This window comes from Dasypus novemcinctus, chromosome 9 (genome assembly GCF_030445035.2).
Source record: "Dasypus novemcinctus isolate mDasNov1 chromosome 9, mDasNov1.1.hap2, whole genome shotgun sequence".
Taxonomy (NCBI): Eukaryota; Metazoa; Chordata; class Mammalia; order Cingulata; family Dasypodidae; genus Dasypus; species Dasypus novemcinctus.
Window position 1 is genome coordinate 81794882 of NC_080681.1, and position 16389 is coordinate 81811270.

General features: G+C 41.5%; 1 protein-coding gene and 1 long non-coding RNA gene across 4 annotated transcripts; one reads left to right on the plus strand and one right to left on the minus strand.

Moving 5' to 3' along the window:
* Positions 1-2660: 2660 nt before the first annotated feature.
* Positions 2661-10005, minus strand: CDKN2C (cyclin dependent kinase inhibitor 2C). Its single transcript, XM_004476484.5, has 3 exons — positions 8776-10005; positions 8192-8331; positions 2661-4809 (listed from the first exon to the last, which is right to left on the minus strand). The coding sequence occupies exons 2-3, from the start codon at positions 8318-8320 to the stop codon at positions 4432-4434; spliced, it is 507 nt and encodes a 168-aa protein (XP_004476541.1). The 5' UTR covers positions 8321-8331; positions 8776-10005; the 3' UTR covers positions 2661-4431.
* A 69-nt stretch (positions 10006-10074) lies between these two features.
* On the plus strand, positions 10075-14213 carry LOC105744480 (uncharacterized). 3 transcript variants are annotated; one of them, XR_011649670.1, is made up of 3 exons: positions 10080-10799; positions 11563-11757; positions 12284-14213. It is a non-coding gene; the product is annotated as an uncharacterized lncRNA (long non-coding RNA). The 3 variants fall into 3 exon arrangements; XR_001117532.4 differs by having other exon boundaries at positions 10091-10799; positions 11677-11757; XR_009187211.1 differs by having other exon boundaries at positions 10075-11757.
* Positions 14214-16389: the final 2176 nt, after the last annotated feature.

Here is a 16389-nt window from a genome sequence, read left to right on the forward strand (position 1 = left end):
ATACTAGATATTCGGGTCTATTCCTGATTGAAAAAACAAGAAGTTCCCTTCTAGGTGTTTTGCGCACCCCAGCCCCACCCAAAGTCGCGACCGGCCGAATTCCGGGTGTTTCAGGCTGAGGGTCCTCCCGAAAGAAAGTGCATTTTCAGTCCCGTACGTCTAATAATGTATTGGGGGGGAGGGGGGGGCCGGCGAGGAGGCCACACCATAGGGCAATTTTCCGAATAGTCTTAGGGGCTGCGAGCCCAGAGAGGTATTTGCCTCCTAGTAGGTGGACGCCAGGCTCGGAGCCCCCCTGTCCTCAGCCGTCGTGGGGAGGAAGAGGGGAGTGCTGGCATTGGCTTTGGGCACCTAGCTGCTCCAGCCGTCCCGCCGCGTCCCGCCGCCCGCTCGCCGCCCGCTCACCTCTGCAGCGAGCTAGGCACCCACCCGCCCGCTGGCCCTGCTCCCGCGCGGTCCTCTGGCCCCGGTCCTCAGCACAGGGCTCCCGAATCATCCCGTGGGAGGGCCGCCGCCTCCTCGGGGACCGCTGCCTGAGGGCCAGGGCCGGGCGGGGGCGGGGAAGGGCGCGGGCTGGCCGCCGGGGTAGCCCGCTGCTCCCAGGGCGCAGCGGCAGCGGCCGGGAGGCGCCTGGGCCCGCTTCCCCTCCCCGCCCCCACCGCCCGCCTCCCGCCCGCTCGCCGCGCGCCCGCTCGCCCCAGCCGGCAGGCGCGGCCGCGCTCTCACTCACGCCGAGGGCGCCTCCAAGGTTACCCGCGGGGTGGGGGCTGGGGCCGGCTCCGGCCACTGGCCTCCTCCGCTGCTCTCCTAACACCGCGGCCCTTCCGTCGCTCCGGGGCGACTAGGATCCAAATCCCAAAGCAGAAGACGCTCCAAAGTCCGAGGAGGGAGGCTGAGCTGGGAGGCAGGCAGGCGTCGGAGCGAGGGGCGGCCTTATTTGGCCCCGGGTGCCCAGAGAGCTGGGTCAGGCGAGGTCGCGGCAGGAGGGGGCTGCGGCTCCGACGCGCGTGCTGTGTGCTGCGCCGCCTGGGCCGGGGGCAGCGCGCGGGGGCCGCGGGCCGCATCCAGGCTCCCGAGGCTACCCGGCCCGCTGCGGGGCAGAGACAAGTGGGCGGCCAAACCTGCCGAGGAAACTAACTAAATAAAAGGAGACTGTTATTTAAGGCGCGGAAATTTGAAATATTTGGACAGGAAGAGAAAAGAAAAGAAACCATGGCGAGGAAGGGAAAAAAAAAAAAAAAAAACACGCGAGCTAACGGTTTTGAAACTCCCCCACCCCCTCCCTGGGCTTTTCTGCGCGCCGTGAGGGAGCTCAGGGTTCCAGTTTCCTCACTAGGGACCCGAAGGCTGCAGTTGGAATCTGGAGAAAGACTTTTCAAGGGACAGAAAGGATGTCTTTGCAGCCTTCCATAGAGGACTTGAGAAGGCTATGGGCAGAGCTTTATCCCACTTCTCAGGCTGGAGGCTTGTCTCCTGCCTCTTACTAGGTCCCTGCGTGGATCTGTTTTCATGGAACTGCAGTGTAAAAGCAAAACAGTCCCCAGTGATCAAAACAGGGACTCTTCCCCGCCTCACCCCCTGTAACCTTTTGATGAAGGTTGCCTAAGGCAGTTAGGAAGACTGCAAGCCGTACCCTTCTCGCTCCAGCACTATAGTTTTCCATCGCTTCTGGACTATTATTTCTACCCTGGCAAAAGCCGAAAGCACCCTTTTAGGATCTGAGATTTCGAAACCAGTCCCCTGGCCACGGATTCCACTACATTCGTTTGATTAACACAATAAGGGAAATTTATCCCTAAGTGAATTGCTTTCCCGAGGCAGAATTCTTTATCTATTTATTAGTAAGTCACCCAGAGTGATGTGTGTGTACACGTGCTCATCATACCATTGCGACATGCTTAATGTTTATCAGAAGACTATTGATTCACTATCGAAATACTGTAAAGTGCACTTTGCTTAGTGGCTCCGGAACCAGAACGTGGACTGAGATCCTCTTATCCTCTCTCATCCTCATCCCCATCCCAATCCCACCACCCCCGCCTCAGGTATACGCCGGGATTCAGTTTATGCGGCTAAAACTGAACCCGAGTTTCCCCGACGTGGATGCGGAAACTGTAAAGAACTGAGTTTGCGAGCACATCTGTTTTGTATCTTCCCTCCATCCTTACTATAGCGTCGACCCCCCTAGGCTCTGGTCTTTATTAATTAGCACTTGCAAACCTACCCTCTGCATCTGAAGTTCCCACCCCTCCCTTCAGCTGGTTGCGAATTAGACCCACCATGAAACTCAGCATCACTGGTTTCTTCCGTCCTGCACATTTTAGGCATTTTCAAGAATCTTACTGGGTATTGTCGAGGTTTTTGAGAGATTGAATAATGGCTTTTCATATTTCCTAAAGGAGACCACATAACTCATTTCTAAAATACTTAGATTAGTAAAGCTATTTCCTGCGAAGAGCCAGAGTAATATTGCGATGTTTTAATGTCTAGCAAATTTTAGGCTGATGAGGAGAGAAAGCGCTCCTTCTCCCTCCAATTGTGCTCCGACCACCTGAGAACAAAGCAATTGCAGAAGCACTGCTTCTCTTTACTTTCGTAAGCGTCCAATATCTTTATACTTGAAATTTCTAAAGGGCAATTTTACTATTACTGAGACATGATGGGTATTGAAAAGTTTATTAAACTCGATTTTAAATTCAGAAACGTCCGTCTTTACAGTTGCAACTTGTAAAACGGGTTATTTTATTACTTTCAGTACTAGTCTTGTTTAGAAAATATTCAGCATAATCAGTGTATTTTGTATATTGACTATTTTTAAATCCAACAAACACTTTTTCCTTCAAAACCATCTCAATTTCTATTTCCCCCCTAAACTTTAAAATGTATTTAAGTTTAATGCCATGCTGCTGTCAAAACAAACTTAGTAACTATGGTTAGAGGTGACAGAGTTGAAGTCTTATTGCACTTTACTCAGACTAGGTGAATTTTCGTGCAAAACAAAAAGTCTTAAACTTTTTGTCCTATATTCTAGATACTATTATGGAAAATAAATTGTTGAAAACCACTTGCCTGCAATCATTACAGTCCTTGTTAGGGCAGGAATCAGAACCATGTCCTTCAATAAACCTTGAAGTGTTTTGTTCTTTTTCAAGTGAGGGAAGGGAGCTTATGAAGCAAAAGGAGGTAACTGTCACATAAAACATCTTTGTTCGTGTGGGAGATGATGAATAAAGTATTTATATATTTTATAAAAGTAACTGCATTGAAATTCCTTGGTGAAAATCTTTTAATATGACAGAATAGGTAGTAGATGCTGTAAAATCCTCTTGGAAATTTGATATTTCTATTTCCTTCAAATTTAAAAAAAAGTTTTGGCTAAACATTGTCCTAAAAATATTGTATAAGCCTTTACAAAAATGTTCTGTAGGAATCAAGTACCATATGCAGGAACGATCTATTTATTTATTGTAAAAGCTTCTATATTTAGTACCATGGCTCCTAAATTAGTTGTGACTTATATGTAATTTATACATTTTTTTTTCCTGCTGAGCTTTTATCCGCTAATATTTTATCATGGAAGCATTATGTGATTTTGTGATTCTGTCAATCAGGGAGAAAAAGTCAGTGTTACCCTTAGTATACTTAAGGCACTATTTTGGGAAATATATTATTTACCAATTGTTTTTGTGTTTAAAAAGATCAATTAATGGGCATCACTGTTAAAGTAGCATTTTCTTTTAAAACGGACTTTTTGAGCTAACATATCTTGAGAAATTCACACAAATACCTTTGTTTTATCTTCAAAAACAATGCTGTGCTTATTTCGTTTCTAAGCAGAAATACTGGGCAGCAAGTAAAATCTTTGGTGGCAGATAGGGAGAGGAAGGAAAAAAAAATAACTGAATCACCTACAGAATATGCTGCTTTGCAATTGGTCTACTTTTTCTAATGTCAAGACTTAAAACATAATGAACTTTTAGTACAGTTCTCCTTGGCAAGTGGCAAATTGTGTTATGGAGTGGATTCTAAACGGGTGGAAATCACAGAAAAAAACGTTGTCCTGTTTTGAAAAAGTGTTTTAATTAGGCAAAAGAAGCATCAGGACAAAGCATTTTTAAAACAAAAATCTCCAAGTTAGGTATTCAGAGTGGCAAAAGGGAAAGTAGAAAAAGCCAAAGAAGGATAAAATATTCAAGAGAAAGCCAAAGCTATATGCAATTACATGTTAGAACTCAGGATTTTGCAGGTGAAAAAGATGTTGCTTAAATATATTCATAAATCTGTAGTAAGACTTCCACTTACACCTTCTGAGAAGATTTAACTAGCTGCTTAAAATCCGACATAACTGAATTTTAACAAATGATATTAAGATAGGACAGCCAACCGATTAACTGAAAAAGTAGGGATAGTGTGGGAGAGCCCTCCCCACGTTCACTGCAGATTCTCAGCTCCCCCCTCCCGGTTTCCCTCCATCAGGTTAACGACCTCGTTCCTGCGGTAGAGCCTGGCCAAGTCACAAGCGGTGTCCCCCTTATGGTTCCGATGCCCCACATTGCTAGCCGTGTGCTTCACAAGGAACTCCACCACAGGGAGGTGGCCTTCTTTGGCAGCCAAGTGCAAGGGCAGGTTCCCTTCATTATCTTCGATGTTAACATCAGCTTGAAACTCCAGCAAAGTCTGTAATGTGTCCAGGAAACCTGCTCTAGCCGCATCGTGAATGACAGCGAAACCAGTTCGGTCTTTCAAATCCGGATTAGCACCTCTAAGGAGTAGTCTCCTGGCAATCTCGGGATTTCCTAGTTTCATAACCTGGAAAAGAAGTAAAAACGGTAGAATCTTTCAATTGCTCGTTATAACAAAATTTTGAAATATCTACCCATTTTTCTATTTCTGTAATTATTTTTGGTGAAAGGAGGGCCTGTGTAGAACCCATAGAACAGAGTCTGAAGGGCTAAATTTCAGGAAAGAAACTAGTAGGTTACATTAGAAGATAATCTCCAAAAATAGAATTTTTATGGCAGAATATTTTAAATGGGTCCAAAAGTAGTACAAAATGATCAGTAAAATAAAACTAGTTCAACTTGCATAAAGACCACTGAAAACCATGGCTTTCTCTATTTCCCATGAAGTGTTGTGTAATTTCATGAATGTATTAAAATAAAAGAAATGGAATTCGGGATTCAACTGAACAAAATTCTCCCTCTGTTTGCTTGTTCATGCTCATAAAATGTTACTGGAGTATTAATTCTGGCAAATCAAATGTGGGTAAAGTTTATTTTCTAAATAGTTACTGAAAAGAAATAAGGCTGTTGAGTTTCTTCAAACCCCAAAAGAAGAGTTTCAACATATCAGCATATCACCTGGTGTAAAAATGATCCATGAAAAATCTAGACCTGTTGATTTCTTAAATGATTATTTGTCACAATTTTCCTCCAAATAGCTATCGCCTCAAATTTTCAAGTAAAAAAAAAAAAACCTTATATTTTTTCTTTTTAATTACTTAATATTGGCTAGTAGGTGTATTCAGTGCTTAGGATCTCTATTTCAAATGACAAAGTATTACTGATTTTAAAGGTACAAGAGTGTTTACATTGCTTATAATAGCAAATTATATAAAATTAAGTTCATGATATGCTTTGTATTTAGGAGATGATTGTGGGCCATTGTTCTTGAAAAGAATAAATGTCATCCCACTATATCACTGATTCTCAAAGTTCTAACTAGCTCGCTGATTTTCTCTTGAGCAAAGGAGAGAAAGTAAGATATTTAGTGTGTATTTCGGGGCACAAACAGCTTTGCGTTGTGGTTTGAACTCATTTTATAATCAACCGGTGACCACATTTTATTTCTTTTTGCAGTTATTATCAGACATTTGAAAATAGTTGTTTGTAAATTGCCAACTTAAAAAAAAATTGGAATGTGATATTAACATTTGCTATCAACAATACAAATAATTCATATCGCAAAGACTTATCTATTTTTCTTCTATTTCCCTCTAGTAAGAGTCTCCACTAGGCTCTCATAAAATATCTTGTAAAGAAGTATAAATGTATAAAATGTATATAATTTAGTTGTTAAATAATATAGTCTTATTAATATACCACAAATTTCAGCATTTTAACTAGTTTCATGTACGTTTAGAAATATCCATAATAATCTAAATTTATAGTACATAAGTTGCATAGAAGACACTCACATGTTTGTGGAATTAAATTATAATCCATTGGAAAGCATATACAAAGTTTATCTCCTTAAAATGTTTGCTTAAAAATAATTACAAATTAAGAAATACAGTAAAATATATACAGGATCTTATAAATGTAAACTACATAGATGGCCAAGATATTAAGCTTCTCCGTTGGTAAACCCCTGCTGACTTTTAGCCCTTCCTTTGAGGCAGTAATAAAAATAACACATAATTACTTTTTCAAGAACTTCAGTGAAATATACTTTTTGGTTATTAAAATCTAACACAATCTAATTTTTGCCACAACTGTCTAAAGATTTAGTCACATTTAAGGACCAAGAATGGGAAAAATAAAAGACAGATATCTTGGATCTTTGTAAAGCAAGTGTACGATTAAGGCCTTTGATATTGTTCTGATTGAAAAACTTACATTAGGAACAGGGGAGGGAGAAAGATTTTTCAATTGAGTTAAATAAACATAATTGTAGAAGAAAATTTACTGTCTTTCACAGAAAATAATAGTAATATAGGAAATTGTCTTGAAAGAAAGTTCTTTCTTGAGTTATGACACAATTTCAGTCAGGATTATGCATTCTGAAAATTAAGCCTTGAGACTTCTGTTTGTGTGTGTGCGTTTGTTTCATTATATGTATTAGGACTAAGCCACAATATGGGTGTTAATATCTTGATAAGAAGGTTTAATATAAACGAGATTAGAGAATCGTATTTAAAACATTTGTCAAAACTTTTTTGCAGTACTAATCTCCCAGTCTTCCTGAGCATCAAAAGTACTGTATGATCTTATTCTAAATATGGTTTAAGTGTCTCATTCTTTGTGAGATTTATATAATTATTTAAATTTTCAATAGGAAACTTCAAAATATTAAATTTGTGACATTGCTATCATCACCAAACCGGCTCAAAACTACTGGGTGAAAAAAGAAGAAAAAATTCTCTTCTATATTTAATCTACCTGAAATAACCAGATAAATAATTTAGCATCTATTCATGTTTTTTAATACTGAAAGTTTTGCAAGGTTAGTGTGTACTTTGATTTAAAATGTAAAGACTGTTAATAGAACATCTCTCCTGCCACTTAAATTTCTAGTACTTGTATTGAAACAAAGCTCTCTACCCAAAGGGTTTTCAAAAACAGTAGTAAGTGTTGCGTTTCCGAATAAGAATAGTTCATAAGAATATCATCAGAACTCTGATAAAACAATTTGAGACTTTGCCGTTTTCTGTTTCTAAGCCTTTCAACTAAATTACATGATAATGTTCGGAGGGAAAAAAATTATCAGGTACAATACTTGGCACTTGGACATGTTTCAATTGTTGCCTGTTAATCTAATTACTGAAAATTAGAGCATACCACGGTATGACTGCAGAGACAAAAACACTGCAACTGAGCTCTGATTAGAAAATACAACTTTTTATTCCTCCTCATTCCTGAATGGGTGGATGGTATCACATTAACTGTGAAATGTACATCCTGTCCCCGTGCCCAGGCCACCCATTCCAAACGAGGAAAGGTCGTTTGTTAAAACTTGAAGCATTTGCAGGAAAAACACTCTCGCCAGTAATCAAGAAAATTAACGTTTAAGTCAATTATTGGGGCGAAGTACGTAAAACCACTAATAACAGTGTATTTGCTTCAAATAATAACCATAATAATGTGTTTACAGAGCTGTTTAAAAAAAACAAACAAACCTCGGCGCTGCTATGACTACTTTAAAATCCCCACCGTCACAAAAACATTAAAAAAATAAAGACCAAACCTGGAACCCACTTGATATTGAGGATGTTATTGGATTTGACGAGTTTGTTCAAAGTACGTCATTTCGGGGAGTTGGATCCACTTAAAGATATAAAATATGGCAACCAACTAGGTTTAAAAACAGTGAAATTTTGTACCCCTGCAAAGCTTAAAAGCTGTCATTCTAGAAACCCGGGTCACGTAGGCAACATTGTTGACCTGTTTTCCCCACCTCTCTGGATACCAACCTGCAGCGCAGTCCTTCCAAATCCATTTTGTGCATTGACGTTTACATTATTTTGCAACAAACTAGTAAGTTGCTCTAGGTCCCCCCTGGCAGCTGCGGACGCCAACTCGTTCCCCCAAGGCTCGGCCATTCTTTAGGGTCCTGACGATCGGGAAAAGATGAATTAGTTGTTTTCCTTTTTCCCCTTTCTTTTGCTCCTAACCAGGCTGCATGATGGCATCGGAGACTGACAGAAGGACTGGGATGGTTAATCTTCTGGAGTAGAGCTTGGTAGTAAATACTAGTAAGATCTGCCTGCCAAAAGCCCGCCCCTCGATTCACACGTGATTATTCAGCAAAACTGAGCCATTGGAGAGGGGCTCCTCTCCTCGGTTTTTAGCTTAACCCCTATGAAGAATTTTGGTGATTCAACTGAGAGACACATAGACAGACATATTTCTTGTAAACTACTTTGGACGTAAGATGTAGGTAGAGCTGTCACGTCCCTACGCTACAGCTCTCTGTGAGGTTTGTGTGCGGACACTTAAGGGCAGAAAAAACCGCGGAAGAAAAGACATTTGGGATGAAGAAAAGGCAATCACCCACCCTTGTTCACGGTGGTGACTTGAGCCGCATGAACCAGAACTGCAGGGGCAGGTCCTCTGAGGGGCTCGGTCTCCATCCGTCGCGCGGAAGGGGTAGTCCTGAGTCCGCGGCTGCAGAGAGCGCCGCGGTGGCTGGATGCCGGCGTGCTCCCGCGGGTTAAAGATGATCACCGAAGGCAAACTGGGGTAGTAGTTCCTTGGCCCTCAAGTTACAGGTCGCAGCCACTCCCCACTGGTCTAGGCTTCGCGGGAGGAGCTTTTAGACTCGTCCGGGCAGAGCCCCTGGCTAACGCCACGCGGGAAGGCTCCGGAGTCCAGCCGCCGGGCTGCCGCAGCCCCGCCAAGCCTCGGAGGCCGTGGGAGCCGCGCTCAGCGCGCGTCTCCGGAGGCAGCCGGGCGCGCGGCGGGCCCCCGGCCAGCCTGTCATGCCGGCTTCACCGGGTCCGGACTCTCCGCGGTCTGAGCGAGGAGGAGAGTAAAGCAAGGAAGCGACTATGGGAACCCGGCCACTGGGGCAGCTCGCGGAACCATCGCGGCTGCACCGGGCAGCCCACCAGTAATTTCCCGCCTACGACTGAGTCAGCCCAGGCTTCCTACTGTAGACACTTAATGAACTGCCGCCGCCGCCGTTTTCCTCCTTCCTTTCCCGGTGTTCTGGCAGCCTCCCGGAATCAGGAGGGTCCTGGGAAGCGTAGGCCAAACTCTGAATACCGGGAGTCGCCCAACTCCAAGGCGCAGCCAGTCCCGCCGCCCTCTCGGCGAGAGCCCAGCGGCTTCGGCGCCCGTGCCACTTCGCCAGTCTCTCTCAGTCCTCTGACCTGGGCTCGCAGCCTGTGCCGTCTACGGGGCAGCGGCCGCCAGCACTGCGTCCTGCAGCCGAGCGGGACAGCACTGCTTTCTCCAGAGCCGCAGCGCTCCCAGTGACAGTTAGTTTCTTTTGTAGCTGGTCCCTCAAATCGCTAGTCCCCGTTCTCTTTGCCCCCACAGGCACTTGCGCTTCGTCTCCCTTTCTGCTTTTTTCCTTTTTTCTCTCCCTTACTTCTTTTTTCGCTCAAACAATTGCTGCTTCTGTTGCCGCTGCAGAGACGGTGCCGGTTTCTTCTCTCTTTTTTCCGACCTCATCAGCTTTTTTTGAAAAGAAAAAAATTGAGCGCTTTTTGAGTTGAAAAACCCGCCCCCATTTTAACGGCAGAGTTTTAAGGAGGCTCCGCCGAGTTGCAGCACCACGGGAGCGGGAAGGCCGGGCGCCGCCCACGCCCCTCCCTCTGCCCTGGCGGCGCTTTCGCTCGCTGCTTCGCTCGCTCCGCCCTCCCGGCCCTGCTCCCTTCCTCGCGCCTCTTGGCTCTGCGCCTCCCTCCCTCGGTCTCTTGCCCTGGCTCCCGCCCGCTAGCTCGGCGGCCAGGCCCCAGCTGGAGCTGCGTTCGTCCCAGCGGAGCCGGGCCTGGCCTCCTCAGGCTGGCGGGCGTGCTAGAGTCTGCGATGCGAAACCCCCTGCTCGGAGCCCTTGGGGGTGGGAGCGGAGAGGAGGAGGTTTCTTAATTAAGAAGGCTGTGGAACCGCCGGGCCTAAAGGCTGCTAGAAAGCTGAACTAGCTGGTGCAAAGCTAGTGTTTCTCCGGCCCTGACGGCGCGGGGCGGCCCGCCTCCGCGCTCCCGCGCCAGGCTTGCGAAGTTCGGGCCGCCAGGCCTACGCTGCAGCCTGTCTCCTTTGCGGCGCGCGCTGTGTAAATTCGGCCTCCTCCGCTCTGCCTCGGGCCTCGGTCTCGCACCTGCCAGATCAGCGCCAAGGGCTGCGGTGGGCAGAGGTGGCTGCGGGGTGGGAAGAGAGACCCAGAATGACAGCAAGTATAGTGCTTAGGAAAAGCAAGTCTTTTCGACTTTTACGATAACTTGATGTGGTGTAAAGCTTAAGTTTCAGATATCATAACGAACTCTGAATTTTTAATATTCCAGGGCCTAGAAACAGCGAGGAGTATCCCTGTTTTCGACGGAAATGAAGAAAAGCAATTAAATTTTTTTAAAAAAAGTAAGTCCTGGAAGGCTTTCTAATAAGGCCATTTCTTGTTGTAGCCGAAGTTCTCTCTTTATTTAAATGGAGGCTTGTTTTTAGACTGGTCTGTAAGTAAAGGACTAGTCTCTTCTCTAATCGTTTATTTCAATCATCGAAGACACCAATATAAATCTCTTTGTACTTTTAACTTCCTCTTTTAGCTACGTGAGATTAGCTGCTACTTTCTTTATTTTTTTGGTCTTAAAAAATCCAGCACGGCTTGCATGATACAGAGAGGAGTCAAAATGAAACCAAGCAAAAAATAAGTGGCCTCGTAAGTATGGCCTCTAGTAAGGTTATCCTCAAGTAACATCTGTACCCAGCTTCTTGAAGTATATTGGGAGTATTAGCAACAAAATACATCAGAAACATCTGGATAATCATCTAGCAACCGATTGGTTAGTAGGTAGAGGGATCGTTGAAGCTGGAAAGACTCTGGCTTTTTTTCTCTGACAGAATTGTTGAGAGAGATAACTAAAACTTGAATTGTGAATCAAATGGGATCTACAAATCAATAAATTAATTTCTCTCTTTAGACATTTCAAATAGAGCGTTTAGGATTCCATTTATATAAGTAATAAATACTTCAGTTTTGATTATTCGGGGAATTTGGTTTGTAATCTTTTAATACAGCAGGAAGGTGTGATAATGTAGTACTGTTAGCTGATAAGAGATAACTGGCATTAGTCCAATTTATGAAGGTTGCTTTCTAACATTTATTATGGTTTCTTGCTTACAGAAGATATTGTAATGAGGAAGAATCTTAAATTGCACTCATGGTGTACATGTTACAATTTTCATGAAATAAAATACTTTAAAAATTACTGAATAAATAATTTTATGATAATTTAAGTTGCACACAGAGCTGGATTAAGAGTTTTGGAGATCTTGAGCCTGGAAAGATTTTGATGTTCTGCTACCCCCTATCTCATGTGTAAGTAAAAGTAAAAACAAACAATATATAATAAGTGTAAAGTCCAACAAAGTTCTGATTTTTTCCATGATGATCACTTCATTGCTTTTGTTGAAATATTAAATTCTTTAAGAAAGTTGTTTGTTTACTCTGACTTTGCTGGTGCCCTAAACCACATACTTAGTTTGCCTATTGGGTACACTGGAATTGGTAGCACAGAGATTAGTCTTAGTTCAAAGAGCCTAAGTAAGCACTATGAAGTATTAGGTTACTAAGAAAATCTAATGTTTACTGAATGCTAGTTCTCAGAAGTGGATTCAAAGGTGAGTGTCTCTGCTCTCAATAAGCTTATACTCTAACATGTACAAGAAAGATTCACAGTTAAGCACTCTATTATATCGAAAGTAGTGGTTTCTCTTTTAACATAGTAATAATACATCCTTCAAATATCAAAATATAGATTTTATATTTGTATATTAAACACTAGCAGTGTGGAAATCTTTTTCTTTAGCAGTTCATAATCACTTTATTTATTTATTTATTTTAGGAGGTACCAGGGATTGAACCGGGACCTCGGACATGGGACGCAGGCTTTTAACCACTACACTACTTCCATCCCTACATAGTCATTTTAAAGAACTTATAGAAATATTTGTCAAAATATCTTGTGCCTTTCCTTCTTCGGCCTAAGTATGTACAGTCTGAGTGATTTATTTTTGGAAATGTTTATGTAGTATTTGCAATTTCTTTACCTCCTCTCAAAATTTTCCTTTGTTGTATTTATAGATCCTACAGAGGTAGAAAATAGACTGGCACCTGCAGGGGGCCTCTTTTTTTTTTTCTTTATCATTATTTCAGTATTGTGGCTTCGGTGTTTTATTTCTGACACTCAGCAGGTTTCTTCATATGGGTATTCACATTGCTTATAGAAGTCTTTTTGTAAAGTACAAAAAAAAAAAGCCCAGTAAGCAACTCAAAAGCTTAAACATAACTGCAATAATTAACATTTGTATAGTGTTTCAGGTTATAAAATATTGTACATATGTTGTTTAATCTTCACAACTCTGTGAAGTAAATATCATAGTTATCCCAATTTTTCAGGTGAGGGAATTGAGGCTGATAAAGATTGTGATTAAAGCCAGTAAGTAGTGGGTATGGGATTTGAATTCAGATCTTGGGACTTCAGAGTCCAGGATCAGGTAGTAGACTCCAAAGGCACATTATGAAATAACATTTTAATTTACTTGAGTCTGAATCTAACTCTGTAATAGCATTACTCTTTCATGAATTAAAAGACTAGATTATATTATCCAAGGAATCAAGGTTAACATCAGAGTAATAAGTCATGTTGGTGTCATGTGCATTTGATTGGATGTGCTGAGGGCACATTGCCTCTTTGGTACTTTTCCTAAAAATTCATAACCTAAGTATTATCATGTGAAAATATTAGACAAACTGAAATTGAGGGACATCCTACAGAATTCCTGACCACTGCTTTTCAAAAGTGACAAGATCATAAAAGATAAGACTGAGAAACTGTCAGATTGGAAGAGGCTAAGAAGACATGACAACTAAATTTAATGTGGTATCCAGGATTGGATCTTGGAACAGAAAAAGGGCATTAATTGAAAAACCCAAATAGTCTCTAGAATTTAGGTAGTAGTCTTACACCAATGTTAATTTTAGTTTTGGTAAATGTTCCATGGTTATGTGAGATGGTAGCATTAGAGGAAGCTGGATGAAAGATAAGAAAATGCTGTACTATCTTTGCAACTATTCTATAAATCTGAAATTATTACAAATAAAAATTAGTAAAATTACTCATAAACTTGATTATATATATTTGAAAAATATGAAATGGATGTGATATAAAAAAGTAATGGTAAGGTTGAAGAACATGGTGATTCTAAAGGAAGATCTGCATTTGATTTAGGTTGAGCATCATGATTTTTTGCAATATAACCATAAGAATAGATATATTTAGATTATTGTTTTTTTGTTTGTGCTCATGTACAGAGAATTTTTATACATTTCTCTTCTCTCAGTTTGTGATGAAAACAAAATTTTATCTCTTAAGGAAGGCTATGGATATGAAAAATGATTTTTTCCCTCTTAATTCAGTATTTATTTTTCTCTCCTTCCTTTATCCTGTAGTGGAAAATTATTCTGGATGCTGGGTATCAAACCATCAGTTAGTTAGATAATAGGGAAGAAACAATCTCTTCAGGAATCCAATAAATGTTGCAGTATGAAGGGCAAATTGTAGGGAGGCAACAGGCTTAAGTGGAAAAAGCAGTAGTTTTGACCTGGTGTTGAATCCTGGTTCTGTCATTTTGTAGCATTACCTTAACCTCTTAACCTCTTAGAATGGTTTCTTATTCTGTTAATTGTTTGTTGTGAGGAATATATTAAGTGAGATAAGTGTTTAAAGTACCTGCTACATAGTAGACACCTAATAAAAATAAAATTCAAAATTATTGGGTATCTATTATGTATCCAAGCCTTTACTATGTATGAACTATAGTGAATATTAAAACACATGGGATGAAATGGTCTATAATCTCAAGGAATTTAAAATCTTTGGTGAAAGATAAACATATAGATGAGACAAAAAAAGTTACAGAATTTACTAGAGCACTAAATTGCATTGTAAAGACTAAAAGCATTAGAGGATTAGAAAGGAGATGAATTCTTGTTAGCTTTAATTTTATGGAAGAGGTGCATCTGAGAAAAACACTTAGGAATTGATATACAGAGTAATAACTAATATGTTTGGAGAGCTTTAAAGACAATGAAGCATTTTCATAACCATTATAGCACTTAGTATTTACACTGCAGTGAGTTTTATTACCCCCATTTTAGAGATAAAGAAGCAGATACAGAGAGGTTTTTGTCATTTGCCCCATACAGCTAGCAAGAGTCAGAGTTAGAACTCAAACCCAGGAATGCTGCCTATGAAATCTCTGTTAGTTTTGCAAGTTATGTTTTCCCATGCATTTTCATAAGTGTTTTCTCACTTGTCACCTGAAATAGTCCTATCAGAAGCTGAAGTTAGAAAGACTAGAAGACTTGCTTAAGTCCCCACATCTAATTAATGGGGAAAGCAGTACTAGAACCCATACGCCTGAATGCCTACAGCATTCTTTCTATATCACCACATTATTTTAATTTCCAGATGGAGAGAAAGGGAACAGTACTGGATTTGAATGAACTCTAAGGCACACATACACATCATCTCAGGGAAAAACCTCAGCTTTTCAGGACTATTAATCCTGACCATGTAATTAGGAGCAATTATTTACTGGCTTTGTGTTGAGGGTGATATATATGAATGGGACAACTGAATTGCCACGCTTAAATTGTTGATGCTGTATTTACCTCATGATTCACATTTGTGCTGTATTTTGGAATTACTTCCTTAGGGATGGCAAATATAGAAGACACTTAGATCTGTATGAGTATTGTTTGGCTCAATTCCTTATCTAGCTGATTCTGGTAAAATACAGCTGATCACATAAGAATTGTAAACCAGACTATTTTCACTTAAAGAAAACACACAGAATAAATCTAGATCTTTAGAATACTGTAGTCCTCTTCTTTATATTTGGAGAAACTGAACATTTAACTCAGTTTTTCTGATTTTTCATGAATACATTCCCAGTTGAAGGAGTCTTGTTCTTGATTCTCTGTGGTGATTTCATGTAGTGTCTATTTTAGTTCTATGACACAGTCAGCAACCTTGCTTCAAGTTTTCAGATTTTAACATACTTTTCAAGGGAAATAAATGCATTATTACAATCTAGAAGCTGATATTTTCCCAAGTTAAGGTTGAGCATATTCCACTGTAACACTTCTAGCCCGGTGACAATTGCCAACTGTCACACTTCATTGTACATAGTTTTTGTCTGTTCTCGCCTCAGAGGCTGGTCTTAATTTCTCACCATAAACTGAAATGAACCATTCAGTAATTGGTATTAGAATATAGTTTTCTGATCTATGAAAGTACTTCAAAAAAATAGCAGGGCTTCAAGTTTTCCTCATTTGTGGAGATATTCTCTCAGCACTAACAAATATTGTGGTTTCAATACTAGAGAGGTTATTTCTTAAAATTCAGTAAATGCTTTTCCTCTTCCTGGGGTCGAGATACCTGTCTCAGTTTCCACGTCTCCCTCAAGTCTACTGTGGGAGTCTGGTTACTTCTGTGCTAGAGTCTGAAGGGTTTGCGATTGCATATGACAGTATGTAAGCGGGCTTTGACGATGAAGTTGTATTTTGGTTAGCATTTCTCTTAATGAAAATGTGCATGTATGAAATGCTGTGTGTTAGACTGTGTGTGAGGGGTTATTGAGTTGGTTTGCAAGGCTTGAAGTGTATTTGTATGACTATATAACAACATGAGGCTCGGAAGCTGATCCCTGCCCAACCCAGAAGGAGGCGGTACCCTGAAGCCTTTGCTTACTTCCAAACCGGAATAACCTGTTGCGGGACTCGAAGCTCCCGCAGCTGCAGTTTAGCGTCCCGCCGCCTGAGCGCAGATCCCTGCCGGGTAGTCGCGCGCCCAGCGCTTGACAGGAGGGAGGTCACGTGCCAGCCGCAAAGCGGCGCTTTGCGACCTCGATGACAGGCAAAATGTGCGACAGCCGTGGCGCTGGC

What these genes read in the sequence shown, in the direction of transcription:
- CDKN2C (XM_004476484.5), bottom strand. Translation starts at nt 8,320, where the DNA reads ATGGCCGAGCCTTGGGGGAACGAGTTGGCGTCCGCAGCTGCCAGGGGG. An exon ending in TTGGAAGGACTGCGCTGCAG is followed by an intron (nt 4,810 to 8,191) that starts GTTGGTATCCAG and finishes CTTCTTTTCCAG; the next exon opens with GTTATGAAACTAGGAAATCC.